At 38.4% G+C, this 19,922-nt stretch overlaps 1 protein-coding gene across 2 annotated transcripts in view; it reads right to left on the bottom strand.

The window, feature by feature from the left end:
- nck2a (NCK adaptor protein 2a) overlaps positions 1-19,922 on the bottom strand; it is a 79,989-nt gene that overhangs the window by 22,800 nt on the left and 37,267 nt on the right. For both annotated transcript variants that reach the window (XM_057335368.1, XM_057335369.1), the window contains one exon: positions 3,076-3,317. In XM_057335368.1, coding sequence (XP_057191351.1) covers positions 3,076-3,301 — 226 coding nt within the window. In that variant the 5' untranslated portion in view covers positions 3,302-3,317. The remainder of the gene's footprint in view (positions 1-3,075; positions 3,318-19,922) is intronic.

Here is a 19,922-nt window from a genome sequence, read left to right as displayed (position 1 = left end):
TCGTTGTAAGGCCCCCTTTGTGTAGAGTACTTTGTGTAGATCGCTTTGCGGCCCCCCAAATAAAGACTTATAATCTTAAATTTAACATTTTTATTTAAACAAAAACATATTCGGTTATACAATGCTGAAACATTAATTCTTTTGTCTGGTGGTCTTATTTTTCTGATGTTTGATTGCATAAAATCTATGATCAATTTCTATATTTCATAAAATGCCACAAAATCTGTGGCCCCCTGGATCCATCTCGGGGCCCCCAGTTTGAGAACTACTGCGTTAGTCAGTGCCGTGTGAATGGTCTCTTATAAATCAGCATCCAATGAAATCCTTATTTGTCACTGTAAGAGACATGGGCTTTTCATGCATTCTGTATTTTCTCTCGACTTTTCAGGTTACATTTTCTAGCAATACTAATGAATTATCTCTCTTTCAGGAGCATGTGGAATTGGAAACTCAGGCTTTGTATGAGCAGGGTAAGAATTGGGATGCACTGGACCTAAAAATCCATTAATCCTGACACACCTGTATGTCTCACTGAATCTAGGTCTTGAGACGGCCCATGGGAGAACTGATGAATAACTTACACTTGCGGTAAAGCCAGTGATGGTAAATATGACTCTGCACACAACTGATTTACTCTGATGTTCTAGTGATACCATCTAATGTTATATAGCACAGAAATAATGTGTAAGGATGAAATTATAGAAACCATACACTCAGCTCATGATCCGATACAATATACAATACATGAACTGAAATTGGTGACACTTTAGTTAATGCATTAGCTAACATGAACTAACAATGATCAACACTTTTACAGGATTTATTCATCTTAAAAATCAAACGTTGAACTGTTAACATTAGATAATGCACCGTGAACTAACATGAATAACTGTGTTGATAATATTTAACATTAACAAATATTAATAAATGCTGAAATACAACATTGCTCAGGGTTAGTTCATGTTAATGCATTTACTAATTTTGACAAATACAACCTTACTGTAAAGTGTTACCCTGAACTATAAATAACACATTTATTTATTAAATATTAACCATTTAAAAACATTTCTGTAGTCCATATACTTGTTACACAATTGGCACCATTGAGCATTTAAATGAACGCTTTGTATGTAAATTATTAAAAATGAACAGAAAAAAAAGACTTAACATAAAATTTTAAATAAGAAAGGAATTAGAAAATTAAACCATAAGAGAGAGCACTAAAAGCACAAAAAAAGATACAACATGCGTTGGCAGCTCAACCAAAGCATCAAATGCATCATCTGTCTGTACAAAATAACCATAGAGCCACAATAAATAATGTACTTTTTTTTAATCACATCATGATATATCCATTCCTAACACCCCTAAGAAACCTAAGTAAATCAAGGCAAAACAAACCAATGTTCACATTAAGGTCCAACTCTCCGGATAATGGACTATGCCTTCACAAATAATAACGGACAGAAGGGGTCGCTTGTCTTCAAGAACCAGCTACAAGGGCCACAAACCTAAGATACATTTTAAAACAAAAGCCTCTCATGTATTACAAAATGCATCAAAAAAAGCCTTCAAGTTAACTCCATATCCATCACCTCCAATCCAATTTTTATAAACGGTCACACAACCAAAGACGCACAAGGTGTTTCCTAATGTATCTCTGTGTGTGTTTGTTTTGTGCTGTCAGCATGTACACAAAAAGCTTCCGTCCCAAGAGTCTGCCTTAGTGGCTTGAGATGACAGATTGAGTGCTGAAAGCAATAAGCTCTGGAGGCGTACAGGGAAGTAGGGCATGGCGACTGCGAAGGCGTCTCACACACGTCATCACCTACCAAAGCGGCATGAAGTCTGGACCTGCACGAGCTCATCGGTAAAACACAATTTATCTAATGACCAACCAATCTTCAGCTGAACCTTAAATCCGACTGCTTGTGAGGATAGAAGACGGCCAGGTATTCAAGGGCAAGTTCACCCCAAAATGAAAATTCTGTCTTCATTGACTCACCTTCGTGTTGTTCCAAATCTGCATTAATTTCTTTGTTCTGATGAACACAGAAAGATATTTGGAAGAATGATTATAACCAAACAGAGCATGCCCCCCATTCACTCCCATAGTAGGAAAAAAAAAAATGACTCAAAACTGTTTGCTGTCCTACATTCTTCAAAATCTTCTTTTATGTTCAACAGAACAAAAAAAGATAAAGTAATTTTTCCTACTATGGGAGTGTATGGGGGGGCAAGCTCTGTTTGGTTATAAGCATTCTTCCAAATATCTTTCTCTGCGTTCATCAGAACAAAGAAATGAATAGTAAATTTTGTCAGAATTTTGTCATTTTTGGGTGAACTTGCCCTTTAAAGGGATAGTTACCACCAAGTTTTTAATTTTTAAAATAAAAAAAGTCTTTGTTCTTTGAAACACAAAAGAAGATATTTTGAGAAATGTCAAAAGTCAATGTGCTCCAATGTTGTTTGCTTATCAACGTTCTTCAAAATATCTACTTTTGTGTTCTACAGACAGAAAGTCAGACAGTGTTAAAATGACGTAAGGCTGACTAAACGATGATAGAATGATTTTTGGGTGAACTATCCCTTTAACAGCTATGATGTTATACTGAAGAAAACTGCCACTTGCAGAGATGGCACATGAAGGAGACAGACCAGTAATAGAAAAAGAAATGGGAGAAGACACACCATGTTGGCTTTAAGAAAAAAATACAGTCTTTCAGTTAAACCAAGCCAATTGGCTCAATTATAAACTCGCTGCCTCATCTTTTTTGCTTTACACAGCACATGCTCATTAGTTGGACCAGATATAAAAAATGCAGTTTCCTAGCATCATGGAGCACAATATAGTACTACTGTTGTCAGTTTTTATTGGTAATTCAAAATATTTTATTGCACCATAAGCTTAGCCAACAGTTTTGGAGATTGCAAGCACAAAGAAGCTGTACATGGCTATTACCCACACAGAAATAGCTGCCGGGGACATTTGCAAGATTTCCGCCGAGCGAAGCGGTTCGCCCTAATAGGACTATGAATTGACGTACCGCTTCACTTAACTATGAAAGTTCTTACCGAGAGTGTCCTTCAGGTTCTTCACTAGCGAGGTTTTTTTCAGACTGTTCTTGCGCTCCACGTAATTAGAGGGGACGTAGCCGGTCCGGTTGGACGCGTTGCGGACTCTCCACCAGGTTTTGGAATCATCCAGCAGCCACAGGCGCTCGTTCTTCCGGATGTCCAGCTCCTGGTCTTGCTGAGCTGTGTAGTCCCACTTGGCTATAACAATCACCTCCTCTGTCATCTTTCATCGAGTCCCACTGGAACAAGAAAGAGAGGATTGAATTTAAGATGACCTATCCAATAAACTCCACAAATACTCGCAGTACTGAATAAGAAATGTGCCCATAAACAAATTATTTATTACATGGTAGACTGACAAACTGTCTCTTAAATGCAAAGGTAAATGTACAGATAAGATGGAAAATTCAAATTCAATTATTTTCCAGCAATAAGACATTAAGACAGGTCTTTCTGACGAATGCATGACTCAGACAGGAGACAGACGTGATTACATACGCTCTATTTAACACGGCAGGTGAGCTCACACTCCCTCCACCCAACCCCATGCAGAGAGGGAGAGAAAGCGTGAGAAGTGCAAAGATGTTTTTACAAAGATTCATGTTTAAATAAAATAAACGTAATTTCTTTTTTAATATTAGATTAATATGCCTTATTTTATAACGCATACAGCCACGAAAACCATTCAAAATTTTCATTTAATCAGCATTTCTAGATGTATTGTGAACATTCCAGTCCAGTGTCTGTTGAATTTCAACAAAATCAAACCTCAGGAGTGACAAAGACATCCAACCGCAATGTGAACGACTGACAGCATGACAATACACATGACAACTGTGATAAAAATTCAGGTTATCACATAAAAAGAAAATTGTTGAACTTTTCCTAAATACATGTACTGTACACATATTACTGTTGTATTACTTAAAAGTGAATATGAACTTGTTTGCGTTGTAGTATTTGAAGTCTGAAATAATAGAGCATCTTTCCTGTTATTTTGACCTGTTTCCCAAGTTTTCATTTTCTGCAAATAAATGCAAATATAAACAAAATTTTTATTAGCAATTTGGCAGAAATATTGTTATTAGTTCACAGAATGAAACAAAAATGAAAATTTTACCTAAACACAGGGTAAAATCTGAAAACAATCTCTTCTGTGCGACATTGGCCAGCTTTGTCTGTAATTGACTCATATAGGTCAACCAACAAAGCTGCTGTTCCATAAACATCCTCATTCTATTAAACAGTCAAACCGAATATATCTCAGTACAGCTGACAACACTAACAAGCCTAAGGAACCAAACAAACAATCAAACCGAAGATTAAGAAACCAAGGCAGAGTAATAAAGAGAAAGAGGAAGAAAATTGTCACACATATACACAAAGGTGAAGCCACTTAATCCTTGCCATTGGTCGTATAAAAAAACAGCGCAGGAAAGCCATTAAAATGTATTTCAAAAACTTGTGCACAGACGTGAAATATTCTTGTTCCTTCCAGCAAAATGACAGAAACGATATAGCTGGCAATTGCTAAACCCATAAATTAATAAGTAGGCGGGTTTATTGGCATGGCAGAGTTTAAACGCCTTGCCTGCTACGTGAGGGGGAGATGCTGAAGGATTAAATATGCGCTGAATAGTAATGGACAGATTAAGTATTGATGGTGTTTCGGGGCAAGCACACTTAAAGCTCGGTTTTCTCGCTCGAAAAGGCTTTTGGAATGGCTACGGAGTCAAATGCACAGCCATTTGAAGAGCGAGAGAGAGAAAGCGAGAGAGACCTACCTAGCGAGTCTGAGAGTGTATGTACATGTGGGTGTGTATATGCATAAGCAACAGCTTTCATTTCACGCTTTGACTACAACGCACAAGTGATGTAGATCCCATATGCCAGACTTCCCATTTCAGAATGCTGAAACCGCTCAGTTGGTCTAAAATTCTCTTATTTAATTTGACACCTTCTGGAGTCCTTCTGAGGAGTCTCAGTGCCCCCATCGACATCCTGATGTCCCATGTCCTATCCACAAATTTGTTTAATGATGTTCGGATGCATGTTCCATATTGACTGTATGACTGTATAACTATGGTTGTGCACTTCACATGTCGGATTTTTAAGTGCCAAGTCTTCGCCAAAATACGATGCAAACCTTGTTCTGCAAGCCAAGCATGAGACCAATGTGACCATTCATTACGGACCCTGAACACAGACAAATCACCTTTTCGCTTTTTGTTTTGCTGCGTAAAGAAGACAGTAATTCCTATATTAACACTAGAGTACAAAGCTTCCCACACGCAATTACGGCACATAAAAGATTTCATTAGCACTGGTGAGATGAATATCCACGCCGGGCTGTATTTCATATATGCAAATATGGCAGCTCAAAGGCAGGGCTGGTCTTCTCTGAAAGCGGTCATCAAATGACAGTTCAATTAGTAAAGAGGCCGGCTAAGACAGCGCGGCAGCTGAATAAAAATGTCCCCGCGCTTTAATCTAGTCATTCCACTTTACCGGCTGCGTGCCTCGGATTCATCCATTACTGGAAGCGTGACCTCAACTCTCCGTGTTTTGGTAGAGGGAAAAAGAGAGCCATGGAGAAGACGGGGATTCTTGATACGATCCTCTCTCAGGTAAATGGGGGGCAGGAGAGACATCAGTTTAAAGCTCATCATTGATGCAGATAGGTTAGAAGGGAAAAATCAAATGAAGCCAAAATGTATTTGTGCAGAGAGAACAGATAACAAAACAAGCTCGGTTTTCTATATTAATGGACATTTGAAATAGATTTTTTCAAGCTATATCATAAGCAATATTTTTATAGGACTGCACAATATATCTAAATGTACTGCAAATGTCCAAATATGCATACTGCAATAGCTTGCAATAACATTGTCAAATTTGTTTTTAAGAACTTCAACAGTAAAACAAGGCTGTTGTTCGTCACATCATTTTCCATTTTGAAATATATTTTAATTGATTTTACAAACTTAAAGCAATATCGCATCGCATTGCATCAAATTTACAAAGTTATTGCAAATTTCCTTTTTTAAAGGGCTCATATGGCAGAAGTACGTGTTTTTCTGTTTTTTTGGTGTGTTATAAGTTGCCCATGCATGTATTAGACACGTAAAATTGCACAAATGAAAGTGTGGGAATAAAAGAGGCATTCTATCTAAAAGCGAATGCTCAACCAGACTTGCCTGAAACGCCTCGTGTAACCACACCTCGGCGAATCTACGTAACTTCGTAACATGGTTTGACTAAGACCGCCCAAATCTACACGTAGTTAAGGTGGGGTACAACTGCTTTGGAACCTGATGTTCCGAATATGGTAAGAGGCGTTACATTTCTGTGAAATGCTTGCAGTATTTGACCAATCACTACGCACTGGTGAACTGGCCAATCATAGCACACCTCGCTTTTCAGAGCCATGGGCTTTGTAAAAAATCAGCGTGTTTCAGAGAGGCGGGGCAAAGAGGAGATACAAACATGCACGGTATGTGGAAAATACAATGTTTTTTTTAAACTTTAAATGGTGTATACACATTGCGTTACATCTAAAACAAACAACAATATTCGTTTTAGCCGTGAAATATGACTCCTTTAATATTGCGCAACCCTAATTTTATTATGCTAGATGTGCTTCTTTTGCTAGTGACTAATGTGTTTAATTGGCAGTTAAAGGCTTAGTTTACTAACAAAATTAAAATTCTTTTGTTTATTCACCTTTAGGGCTGGGCGATATTGACCAAAATTCATATCTCTGTATTTTTTTAATGAAAGGCGATATCCGATATGTATATCGATATTTTCTACAAAGTAGAATAAATGTTTACTAGCAAGTCAAAGCCTCATGTGACGTGTCACAATCACCTTTATTAAAATGGCTTGTGAAAAGAAATTCAATGACAGGGTTTTTTTCCCTATTTGAAAACACACAGGGTTTTTCCTGGCTCAAAATGAGGCTGAGGTGGTGCCATCCTGATCTTGTACACACACACACACACGTAGGCCTACCGTACCTTTAAGTGGATTAACCAAAGTGACTCTGAGTTTGACATATTAAAAGTTCTAACAAAATTAGATAAAAATGACAATTATTAAGCTATATAAAACATTACTTTTATTCAACCAAACAGAAATGTTTTTTTTTTATCAAATAAAGCTTTTTATCATTTTCAACTAACTTTTCAGCCCACAATAGCCAACTGAATTAACCAGTCTTTCAAAATGAGCAAAGCTCATTCACATCTTTCATTCTCTGTGGTTCACTTTAAATGATCTCTTATATTCGCAAGTGACTGAAAAGTTCAATAGTTTAAATGAATCGGTTCAAATGAGTCATTCGTGTGCGAGTCGTTCTAAACGCAATGTTCGTTCATACTGGCGAACTCACTGTGTACAGTATACGCTGATTCAACGATCCAATTGCACAGCTAAAGACATTACAATGATGTACGTCATGTTAATTTAAGAAATTTCAAGAAATTAAACGTACTTGGATGCAAAACAAACAGCCGTGAAACACATGCTTGGCTCTAGGCTCTTGTTCTGCAACTCTTTTTAGCGCCTCAGTGTGCTGATAACGAAACAGCGCCTCTGCTGTGGCGTAATGTCGCAACTGCAGTTACAAATGACAGTCTGTTAAATGCACGCAGCATTTCTTGTGAAGACTCACAACACAATTTTGGCGAGAGCCTGAGGCGGCACGACATTTGACACGACAATTTCTCTATGCAGGAAAAACCCTGCATACAGCTGCACACCACTTGTTTAAATCATGTAAATTGCGGGGTCCGTCCAGTTCGCGCGCAGAGCAAGAGTGCTCGGCTCACTCTGCGCATGGGTGCTGCGCATGTCAGACACCACAGAGCCGCTTCAAGTTGAACACACCCCATATCGATATTAACGATATTGTCTAATCCCCCATCGCGTTGAAAAAAATATATCGATATATCTTAAAAACGATATATCGCCCAGCCCTATTCACCTTCATGTCATTCTAAACCGGTATGACTTTTTATGCAGACCACAAAAAAAGAAACTTTTGAAGAATATTAGTACTGGTCCCCATTGACTTCCATTGTATGGACACAAAACCACTGAGACATTTAAAAATATATATCTACTTCTGTGTTTCACAGATGTCATATACATACAGATATAAGAGTCATATTCAGGTTTTGAAAAACGCCTACAAGTTTTTTTCGTGAACTATCCCTTTAAAAGTGTGTAATCCAATAGATGTTCTATATTTCTGTCTGCTGCAGTGCACATCAGAGCTCAAAATGGTGGCTAAAAAAAGCTCTTGTGATGCCATCAGCACGTAATGTTCCAACATAAATTTTTCTCAATACTTCTGGGTGTCCTGTGCCAGCCAAGGGAAGCCATTAAGATGGAAATGCTAACAGACAGCTTTCTCCAGGTATCTTAGACCTCCTTGTATCAGGCCAATAGAATCTGATGGCACTTTTTTCCAAAAAAGCACAGTGCCACAGAGCGATAAAGCACAGTAAAAGATGTTTCGAGTACAATCTGCTGAGATAAAAAGATCAACAATGACAACTGAAGGCAGTCATGGGAAAATAAGCTTGGAGCATGTTTGTAGAATAAACGGGTGACAGATTTTTGGATAACAGCTTCTGGGCTTATCGTATGTCTACTAATCGAGCATTGCGTTGCCTTCATCGCTCACTGTTTCTAAGATCCAGACACAACCGTGGGCACCGTGTCAGAGGGCGTTGTTGAAAGGTCGCCGTTTATCACCGTCCTCTCTCTCCTCTTCAAAAAACCGAGGTCTCTGTCCCAGCAGCGCTGTGATAGATGACACCCATTTTGCTAATCGGAGACACACAATTTAGCCCGCCTCCTTCGTAATGAGGACTGTTAGGAAGACAGACAGATCTGCCACGGGAAAGCTGATCAATCCTCACAGCTCAGCGTTCACTCAGACGCCGGAAAGCCGCTTGCTAGCGATCAATCTTCCCCCGCTCACTGTCGGCTTATGCTCACTTACACACGGGCACAGGAGAAGCCCTTTAGCCGGAAATAGACAATTAGCCGTGTTATAAACATCTCTCACCACGGGCAGAATAAAAAAAAGCTGTACTACGATTCCCATAAACGCTTCAGACTTTAAAACAGAGTCTCTTTACAGCCGACGGCTTTTCTCAGACTGTTCAAGTGTACAATGTTTGCACAGAGCAGAAGAGCAGGAAGCCACTCGGTGACCTTGAATTGATCCATCCTCAGTCGAGATGCATTCCCATAGTCCAGAAACTCATAGCACTCCCACACTCTAAGCCCTGCACTCCAGGGACTGAAAGCATTTATTACGACTAATACATCCGCTGGGCAAATGTCCAGCTCACATTCGCTTAACCCAGCTAAACATGTCTCGCACGCACAATGCCGTTTCGCTAGCCAAAAAATCTGCTTAAAATTTACAGATTACACAACAATATAAGAATATTTTCAATGCAACTTCATTCACTGTGACACATGTAGACGTTTCCTACTGCTTTTCACAAGATTGGAGATCTCAACAACATCTCAAACTGTACAAAGATGTGCCAAGGCATCGATAATCAATATGCAATCTAAAGAAGTGTGAACACAACAAAAAGCAGCAAAGAGTTAAGGAACTACAAAATCGCTCCTGCGGTGGGAATGCCCCTAATGTCAGATTTTCTTTATTTTGATTGAAATGCTGTTTGGAACATTGTGACTCATGCTGGGATAACACTGATCATTGGTTTTGGAATGACTGTTCGTTAATAAAAAGATCGAAACCCAAGAAATTCCGACTCGGTGGATTTGAGACTTTCAAATCCCACTGTATTTCTTCAAAGTGATTTGCTGAGAAACGTCTAAGTCACATAACATAACCGAGAACTTCACTGTATTTCCTGAGCTATAAAAGAGAAACCTTTAGCAAGAAAACATATTCCTCTGTGTGGTTTTGATTTATCCCCCTGTCCTGGCATCTGTTCCAGAAATGCTTGGGCTTTCTCAAATAAGAACATACTGCATTCTCTTTTTATATTGCTAGTTCATAAAGGAAGATGAAGGTGAAACAACAAAACGAAATGTATGACAGCGGTAGAAAAATGAAGGAAGAGTTTACAGACGGTACCTCTACATTCCCAGAAAGCAGGTGGCCTGGCCTGCCTCCTCAATGGGAATTTGGAGTGGGAATTAAAGAATGGATTTTGTTTGGCTGCATCAGCACTCTATAGAGAGACTCTCTCGCGAGCTCTTACCCAGCACAAAAACACTGCAAAGAGGGGAAGAGAGGAACACAAAGAAAGAGGGAAAAGGGTGGGGGGGAGAAAAAACCCACCAGAATCTTCATTATACCGCATTCAGGTCGAGGACGAATCAACCCGTCATCTTATTCAAGCTTCCTCTTTTTGGATTTTAGTCATGGCCGTAGCAACAGGGGACGACCACATTGATCTCCACCCTGAAAACATCTCCTGGCAATAATACAGAACTATTCAGCATCTTCCAAATGGGTTCTACAATTAGGCTAATGTGCTGTGGGTGAAATTTGGCCCGGTGTAAAACGGTTAGAGAAACCAGGCCAGGACCTTCACCAGGGAGAAACATGGGTTTTCCCATTGCTCGAGTTAATGATTAGTCCGAACTGGCGGTCCGCCCATCCACACCTCCTCTGTGATTCTCTCCTGACCAATGAACTTTCACGCACCGATCCGCTCTAAGAAGGCCAAGACGTTACATCACACTAGAGGTACTACAGTGAGAGACAAGAGTGGCTTAAAATAGAAAGTAGAGAGCAGAAAGCACGTTTTGACAGCAACATGGCAAAAGAACGATCTCAAAGCAGTTATTTGTGTAAATGAGAGACTGGGAAGTTGATGAAACAGCAGCAGACTGTCAACACCAGTCATGTCGAGACAGCAACACTCGTCAAATTCAACACATGGGCAAAAGAACTAAATAAAGCTGTATTCAAATAATACAGTCTTAGAAACATGCTGAAAGTGTAAGCATGGGTGTGTGTGTGAGATTTACAGTAAGTGTAACCAAGAACATTGTAAACAGCATGAGTTCTATGCCTAATACACTGGGGGGGAAAACGGTAGGATTTACTTAATTTTTAGTGTTCATTTGTGCACGTTTTTGCACACAGTTTTTTTTAAAGTAGGCTATATTTGACTTTTTTTATAAAAATTTTGCACACCATTTTTTTTTTTTAAGTAAAATTTACTTGTGTGCAAAAACTTAAATTATTCAAATATTAAATTCAATTTTATTTATTTAGCGCTTTTTAAAAATGTGTATTGTTTCAAAGCAGCTTTGCAGGAGGAAAGAGTCACAAAATAACAAAAAATTAAGTAAATCATACTAGTTGTTTTTTCAGTGCACCCTTAAGGCCATGTTCACACTTGACTTCTTTTTTGAAGCTGCTAGCGTCTGTTTTACATTATAATCCTATGGAGTAAACAGCGTTTTTAAAAAAGTCTTTTGAAGTTGAAAAAAGTTAAAGTTTTCAGAAAAAGACCTGCCCTTTTTCAGCACCTTCTTCACAGCTAACCAATGACAGAGGCCTATCGTTTCCATAACAACATGAGAGGAAGGTGATTGGTCAAGAAGGCTCAAGCTCGAAAAAATAAAATGGCGGACGAAACGCCCGTTGGAGCATAGTGTTGTATAAATGTAAGTTTAATTTTCACTTTCAATAACTTTTGATCGCATTTCTAGCGAGAAATTAGTATTGTTGTTTTTTAAATATGCGATTAGTTATTGCAAAGACGCTCTCTGTTTCCGTTACGCTGCCTATGAAGCCTGTCTCTCTGAGCTGCCTTCAAGCACAAATGCTGCCTCTGAACATTGCCGGCTGCTTTTTGTAAAAGTGCCATTGTCAACTTTTTCTTGTTAAAAAAAAAAAGAAGTAAAATGTGAACACACCCTAAAAGGATAGTTCTCCCAAAAGTCACCCTCATGTCATTCCAAACCTGTATGACTTTCTAAATTTGCAGAACACAAAATACATTTTGAAGAATGTTGGTCACCAAACAACACCGGACCCCACTGACTTCCATTGTATCGACACAAAACCACAGAGACATTGCTAAAAATATCTTCTTTTGTGTTCCACAGAAGAAAGAGTCATACAGTATACAGGTTTTGAATGACATGAGGGTGAGGAAATCATGCAAGAATTTGAATTTTTGTGTGAACCATCCCTTTAAGTCGTGCCTATATTCACAATATATCACACCCTGTTTCGGTATTTGAATTGCAAATCTTCTTTTGTATTATGTTCGATACTGTGATGACTTGCGTTTAAATGCATATTGTTTAATAGTTGCGTCATACCTCTGTAGTGATGTAATTTGCTGACGTAAATTGTTGTGATATGATATACATTGTATTTACCTGTGAAAATGCAGGAAGAGGGAATGTAGCAGGTTTGATACATGGGGAAGGGACAACGCTTTCATACCAAACCAGTCCGATTTGTGTATAAGGCAGGTTCGGGTTTAATAATAAATTTTCAATTTTTTTGGCCACTTGTTTTCCAGTAGGGCTGGGCGGAATGACGGAATATTCCGTTACCACGGAATAAAATGTCAACCGTAAGAGATTTTTCTACTCCGTGTATTCCGCGGAATGTAAATAAGTAGGCGTGGTTAACTCGGCGCTCTGCAAATTAGGCGCTATTCTGAAAAAAACTAATGAATGAATCCACCCGTAACAAATGAACGTATCCAACATTCTTTTGACCTTCTTTCAGTCTGTAGTTTAGTGATCCGCTCCAGTCCGGCGCTTCTCTCACCCGCAGTGCTCGTGCAGGGATCTGCGCCAGCGTTTAGAAAAGCTCATTCAAAACACATATTTCAGAAGTCAGGTTGTTTTGAAAAGCTGTTAATAGTTTTATAAAGTTTAACTTCAGGCGAGCCAAGGTGAAACTTGCGTTGAAATGTGCGATGATGCTCACGAGTGCGTGAGCGCTTTGATGTGACGCGCTTCTACCTCCAGTTTGGGAGACGCGTGAGGAGTCACCAGAGACTTGCAGTGCAAAAACAAGCCCGAGAATAAACAAACCTAAAGACAGAGAGTCGCAACACACTAAAATTGCTCATCTAATAGAGAGTGAAGAGCGATAAAGTCCTACAGTACAGACCCCATGAACACCAGTTTATAACACTAGTCATATACTGTACTCTCATTGTTTGTGCATATTCATACTTTATTGTTATATATGTTGTCTATCTTCCTACTGTATACATATGATATAGCCAGAAGATAAATATGAATAAATAATAAATCTGATTATCAGAACTTAATTTGATATCTTTAGTACATTTTCATAACTTGCCTACATTTTAACTATGGTGAGCATTTAAATGAACTGTAGTAAATAAATTAGTTAAATCAATCTAATAAAAATTAGGTATAAAATCTAGAATTATAATGGGAGATTGTTTCATGAAATATATCGTTACCGTGAAATAAAATTTCTCATTCCGTGAAATAGATTTTTGGCCATTCCGCCCACCTCTATTTTCCAGTTTGTATCAAATTATTCTTTAATAAAAAAACATTTGTCATGCAATTCCTATTCTACTTTAAAGTTTCTCCTAAAGGCCAAACTGTAGAGAATGGGCGACGCATAACATCTCTGATGAGGCTAGCGATTGATCCTCTTCACCACGCAATAAAAGAAAACTCATGGTGACATCATCAAAAAGGCCTTGATGTGACCGCATGGCTAATGGTGAACAGATCTGTTTTCCAATTCTCGCTTTATCAACAAGAATGAAACAAAACTACAGCGACTAACTGAAACCCATTACTGAGCACCAAAGCCAAAACGCAGAATGATTTTAAACAAAGATTTCCAGCACATGCCAGAGTTATGTGATTGTATATTAAGATTTTCTTACAATAACAACCTTGTTTGTGTCATAACCAAATCAGTCGGTTTCTGTCATCACTTTGCATAATGAGAACGATGTGAATTAAGTCTTTGAGTGCAATGAAAAAACATGGAAACTAGATTGTCTTTGATGTCATTCCTCTACGATGTTCCAGCACTGCTCTTTCCTCAAATGAATTCAGCATTGTTCAGCAAACAGTCTTTTCATTGTTTAAAATGCATCTCAGACCACTGAGTGATAATCTAAAGAACCTCCTGATCCAGGGATGACCCTTGAACTCTGACATACAAAGACAAAAACCCACACAAATATGCACCCAGCCTTAGAAAATCTTGACTCTTGTTTAAATACTATTCCTGTGCAGGTATACAAATGTGCATGTATAATATCTGCTCAACAATGGCTATAGCCATGCCCATTTCACACAAGACCATCGTAATCATTATTAAAGTTCTGAATAGATGCAATGCATTCATTTTAAAAACATCAGACTAGGGCTGGAATTAGGCTGCTGATGAAAAACGTGATATGCGATAGGGCTGTGCCGATAAACGATATCATATCGAATAGCGATAGAATGTATTTCAAAAACGATGACAAGCTATTGGCATTTTGACTCGATATGGATTAATCTTACAGTCTAACAGAACGCAGAAATAAACGCAACAACAGTCAGTCAGCGTGCAGCTTTAATCATGCGCGTCAATGTACAAAGTCCATTTCATACTGCACTTGGCAAAGAAAACTCAACATGAGGAGGAAAACATGACTGGAAGCGGAAACAAAGATGAAACTAACCTCGAGTTGTCATCACGCGGTTTATCAAGTGTCTTATTTTTTTCGCAATCGCCGGTTAAACAAAACAAACTTGAGGCACAATTGCAAGCGAGTTACTTCGAAACTCAAGCACAAACATTTTTATATCCATCGTTAACATATCTGCTAACATGAGCTGGTGCATATGATACAAACCAGCGCTGCCCTGTACAGATTAGAGATGTAATGAAGTGAGTTTGTGTGCACATTAAAATATTGAACCTTGTATGTAAGATGCTTGCATGATTAAAGAAATGTACTACTAATCCCACTACTCGAGCAAGACTTTATTGCAGCGTTATGTATGTGCGCAGGTGCTGAGCCAATAGCGTTCGAATGTACACTGTAACTTAGCCTTTTCATTGGTTGAATGTACTGAATGAACACTCCCTTTACTTAACGAGTCAATTGAGTCAAAATGAGACTGAATGAACTGGTACATGTTGTTTATGGCCTAATATCCTCTGTGTTGCAACAGTGCATTAATTTAATTGAATTTTAACTGGTTAAAGGTTAACTTTTGTTAATAAACTGTATTTAAAATAGATTCTTTTAAATACAGTTTTTTTATTAAATATATATCAAAATAAATATCGTTATCGATCAATATAGAAAAAAACTATCGAGTTTACTTTTTTGCCATATCGCCCAGCCCTAATATGCGATAAGTTGCCAAATAATGCGATACCTGACAATTGATACCAACAGATGCAGGAGGCTATGAAGATTCAATGAACCTATGAAATAACTAGTAGTTGAAGATGAAGTTGAAGTCACTAGTTTCCTCGGATACACATGAACATTTTGAACATTTTCATACATGGGAATGTGCGTAACCTCATCCATGTCATAGGTCTGACAGCTCTCAGGTTCATTTCTTCAAGACAGATTACCATACAACAGAACACAGACATGGATCTCCTTTCCCACTCTGAGCATTTTCACTCGCACTTTTCCTTTCTAATTCCCCCTCCTCAAAATATTAGGCCTGGGGATGATGCATCGCGATTCACATGAATTATATCTGTCTAGGACGATTCTGAAATCGCTAAGGCTTCGATTCTGTTTTATGAACAGCTCTTCCGTGAACTACGGCTCTTTGATCAGTAGGAAGTACTGCTCAATCTAAAATCACTACAAGATTGAGCCGTTTATAACGTGCATTTGAAAAAGCAACACTTATCAAACATCATCATTGTAAATAAATAGACTTTATTATCATAAAAATACCTGAAAAGGTTTGAAGAACAGCTATAAACATGGCCTTTGGCATGGTTGTGGCTAGAAGGGATACAGCTACCTCTACTGGGCATGTGCACTTCAGTACCACATCATTTTTGTCATGCTGACAACAGTTAATTACCTTTTTTTATTGCAAGGTTAGGGTTAAGGGTTGGGGTAGTTGTAGGCGTTAGCTAATGCAATTTATTGTAATTTTATTGCGAGATTTTGAATCACTTCCGGCCGTAGCTGTATCCCATCTAGTCACAACTGTTTGGCATTTCCTGGAGCTACGTTGTAAATCATACTTCTTCTGTGGGACTGAGGCGCTTATTTGGAGTTTCTGCGCGAGAGCGCCCTCTGGCTTTCGGATGTGGCGGTATTAAACCGTAACTCCTTGAGAAACTGAGCATAAGAAACGCACGATTAATCATGACAGCTTTACAAAATATAGGCCTTTGTTTGCTGGTTTCCATGGTTGCGGGCAGCTATCAAGCCCACTCTGTGGCGATGGACAGACAGGCGGACGGGTGTCAACGCATTCAAGCTGAACAGAGAGAGGAAACTGAGCCCATTCAAATTGAAACAAAAGACTTGCCATCCTCAGCACAGCAGAGACACACTGAACAGGTGGTCCTGACTGGCACAGTTTGGAATAGTTTTCCGAATGGCCTGCACACTCTGAAGAAAATCAGATCCTCGTGTCATTTCTTTTCTTGTCAGAGATTTGAGAACTACAGGTCACATTCAATAAAATATTTTAACTTATACTACTACACTGTAAAAACAACTATGGGATTTACTTAATATTTTTGCACAGTTTTTTAAAAGTAAATTGTACTTAATTTTTTTGTCTAGTTTTTGCACCCAGTTTTTTAAAGTAATATTTAAATTTTGCGCAAATTTACACAAAAAAATAGGCAAATCTTACTAGTTGTTTTTACAGTGTAAAAGGGCTGGGCTATCCAGACAAAACTGTTATGAAAATGAACTATTTTATTATAGGAAAAGTGTAGTAAGCATGTTTTAAGCATGATTACTATTTGGTTTATCATGGTTAAACTATTGTTACTGTAGTAAAACTACCCGACTAAACACCAGCCTAAGCCAGTTGGCTGGTTTTCGCTGTCGCTCAGACTGGTTTTATATGGTTAAGCAATCTGATTTTAGAGGGGTTGTGGCCACATTTTAAGCTGAACAAGCTGGTTTTAACTGGAATACCAACTGACCAAGCTTAACACCAGCTTGAGCAGGCTGGAAACTTGGCCAGCCTGGTCCGGTTCAGCTGGTTGGCTGGTTTTAGCTGGCTTAAAATGGAAGTAGCTGGTTTAAATTGGCCCACTCAGCCTGGCAAATGTAGTAAACTGGTCTTCCAGCCTGGTCAAGCTGGTGTTTAGTTGGTTTTAAAAAACTAGCTTGAGCAACTAAAAAGTGGCCAAAACCCCTCTAAAACCAGCCTGCATCACCAGCTTAACTAGCTGAAATCAGCTGTATTTCTCAATACGGAAATTAATAAATGACAATTGAAATTTGTTTTAAATTGAAAATGTTTTAGATCATCACTTTCCCTTAATCTGTACACTCCAAATGGCCCCTTGTCATTCTTCTCCTATACTGTGAATTCCTGTAAAAATGAAACCTTCCAATCACTCATAATTCTCTCATGTTGTTTGACATTCATCTCATTTATTTTTCTCCTTGTTCTGTTTGCGAGAGTCTACGAGCTCAACAATATTGAGAACAGCAGCTTTGAAGTGCTACCCACTTATGTTTACCTTCTCCCAGCAGAAATGACAGCAGAACGGATGTTGTGTATCTATACGTGTGGTGAATTCACAGATGTCATGAAGAGGTCAAAATCCACATTTGCTTTACGAAATGTTCTCTCATTAGCTCCTGTTCTAGGGACACATATCACACAACATTCAGTATACTGTGTTGAATCTAGTCCGTCCTGTTCTACGACTCACAACTGACCTCATACACAAGTTTAAACTGATTCTTTATCAGTCAGAAAATTCTAGAGTAAAACAAATGGCGCACGCATTTGCAGTAGTGGCGAAACGGATCGCGGTTGATCCGTGATCCGTACGGATCGTGCTCTACGGTTCCGAATGCATGTGACCCGCGGATTAACTGAAAGTGAATTCATCATAGAGTAAAAGATAGATTTAGCGAGCACATGCTCTCTCTCCCATATCTGGACGAGTACAATATTAAAGCGTATTATCGCGTATATCTTAACCTAAACTAAATTTTGACGCACTGCCTACTCATGATTCAGTAACGTATTTAAGAAGACGAGAGAAAGTCGGTCGAGATACTCACTCCATGATCACCACCTCATAACACCAATCACATTTATTATCTGATCTCTAGAGATCCAGTGGTCAGCTGTTTACTCTGACTGCACGTTTATATCATACCTATATGTTATACATATTGTCATTTTGAAAAATAATGCATGCATACTGTATAACATAGCCTAGAAGATAAGTAATAATGTTAAATAATCTGTTGATATCTTCAGGGTACTTTCACTAGTTCATTTTTATAAAATTCTTTAAACTGCTTATATTATAATAATAAAACTATGATGAGCATTTACAATTATCCGATCCGTGACCCAAAGTCCATAAAATGATCCGAACGGTGAGGTTTGTGATCCGTTGCACGCCTAATTTGCAGTTGAACATTCAGCATGTAGCGCACGTTGAGCTCCGATATTCTTCTCTCCCTTATGTTTATATTCTCAGTAGTTTAAAAGTCGCTAATCAAATCTCATCCGGATTCATTCCCTCATGGTGTTTTCCATGGGAATCTGTCAGCCGGGGTTAAACTACTGCCTTGAAGACGAGCCTGAACATTGTGTGAGGGTGAAAAAACACAGTGGGCAATTCCATGCAAATGTCAACCTTACCATGAAAAAACAAAATTTGTAATAAAGGTTTTTATCATACTAATAGCACAGATGTCAACATTTGGTATGAGGTCTTTTTGTAACCATTTGTTATTTTTAAAGCATGATTTTCCATATTCAGGTAAGTGACACTTTCAGAAATGTCACATCCATAACGGTACATATTCCTCATAGATGGCCACATGTAAATTAAAATATAGACCCCTTTTGCGCCGACGTCACGCTTACGGCATTAGCTGGAGGTAAAACAAAGTGAAAACTGGAGGCGGCCAATACAAACCAGCACAGATTCGGCTACATAAGGAGTTTAAAATATTATCTTGTTGTGTTGTTGAGTGCCACATTCGACAAAATACTGTCTCCAATTTTATATTTTAACACATTCCCCTTCCATTGCCAAACAAAAACACTGACGACAGCTGTAGTTAAACTAAACACAATAAAACGACCGGACTGAACAGAAATGATCATCAAAAATGCTCGCGTTTCATTTCACAACACTTAAGATAAAAAACGACTGTATTTTGTTGGTGTGGATTATGATTTGGAAATGTGTCTAAAAATATCTCACGTTTGCCCACCTAACCAGAAACTGGGAAACAAGTTAGGTTATTTTTCACGTCGCATTAACTTTTGAACTAAATGGTCGCATTTTGCTACCAGTTTTCGAGACAGCGCGAGCATTTTTTACAACTATTTGCGCATGTGCGACCTGCACAGTGAGTGACCTTACATGTTGAAATTGAATCTGGTTTTTTTCTAGTCATTGTCAAAAAGCAAGCAAACAAACAAGCTGTTTTAAAAGCACGAACATGCACGGCCTGTTCTCAAGCTCATTCATATTCAATACATACACAAAAAAACTATAACAATTTACTTGGGAAAAACAATGTGCCAATGGGGTAAGAATAACAAACTAAATTTAAAATGCATTCTCTGAAAACGTACTTTAAGGCGATTTTGCTTCTGAAGTAAATTGA

The sequence above is a fragment of the Triplophysa rosa genome, linkage group LG6 (genome assembly GCF_024868665.1).
Source record: "Triplophysa rosa linkage group LG6, Trosa_1v2, whole genome shotgun sequence".
In the NCBI taxonomy this organism is placed as follows: domain Eukaryota; kingdom Metazoa; phylum Chordata; class Actinopteri; order Cypriniformes; family Nemacheilidae; genus Triplophysa; species Triplophysa rosa.
Note: the sequence above shows the minus strand (reverse complement) of the source record. Positions and strands in the feature narration are given on the sequence as shown.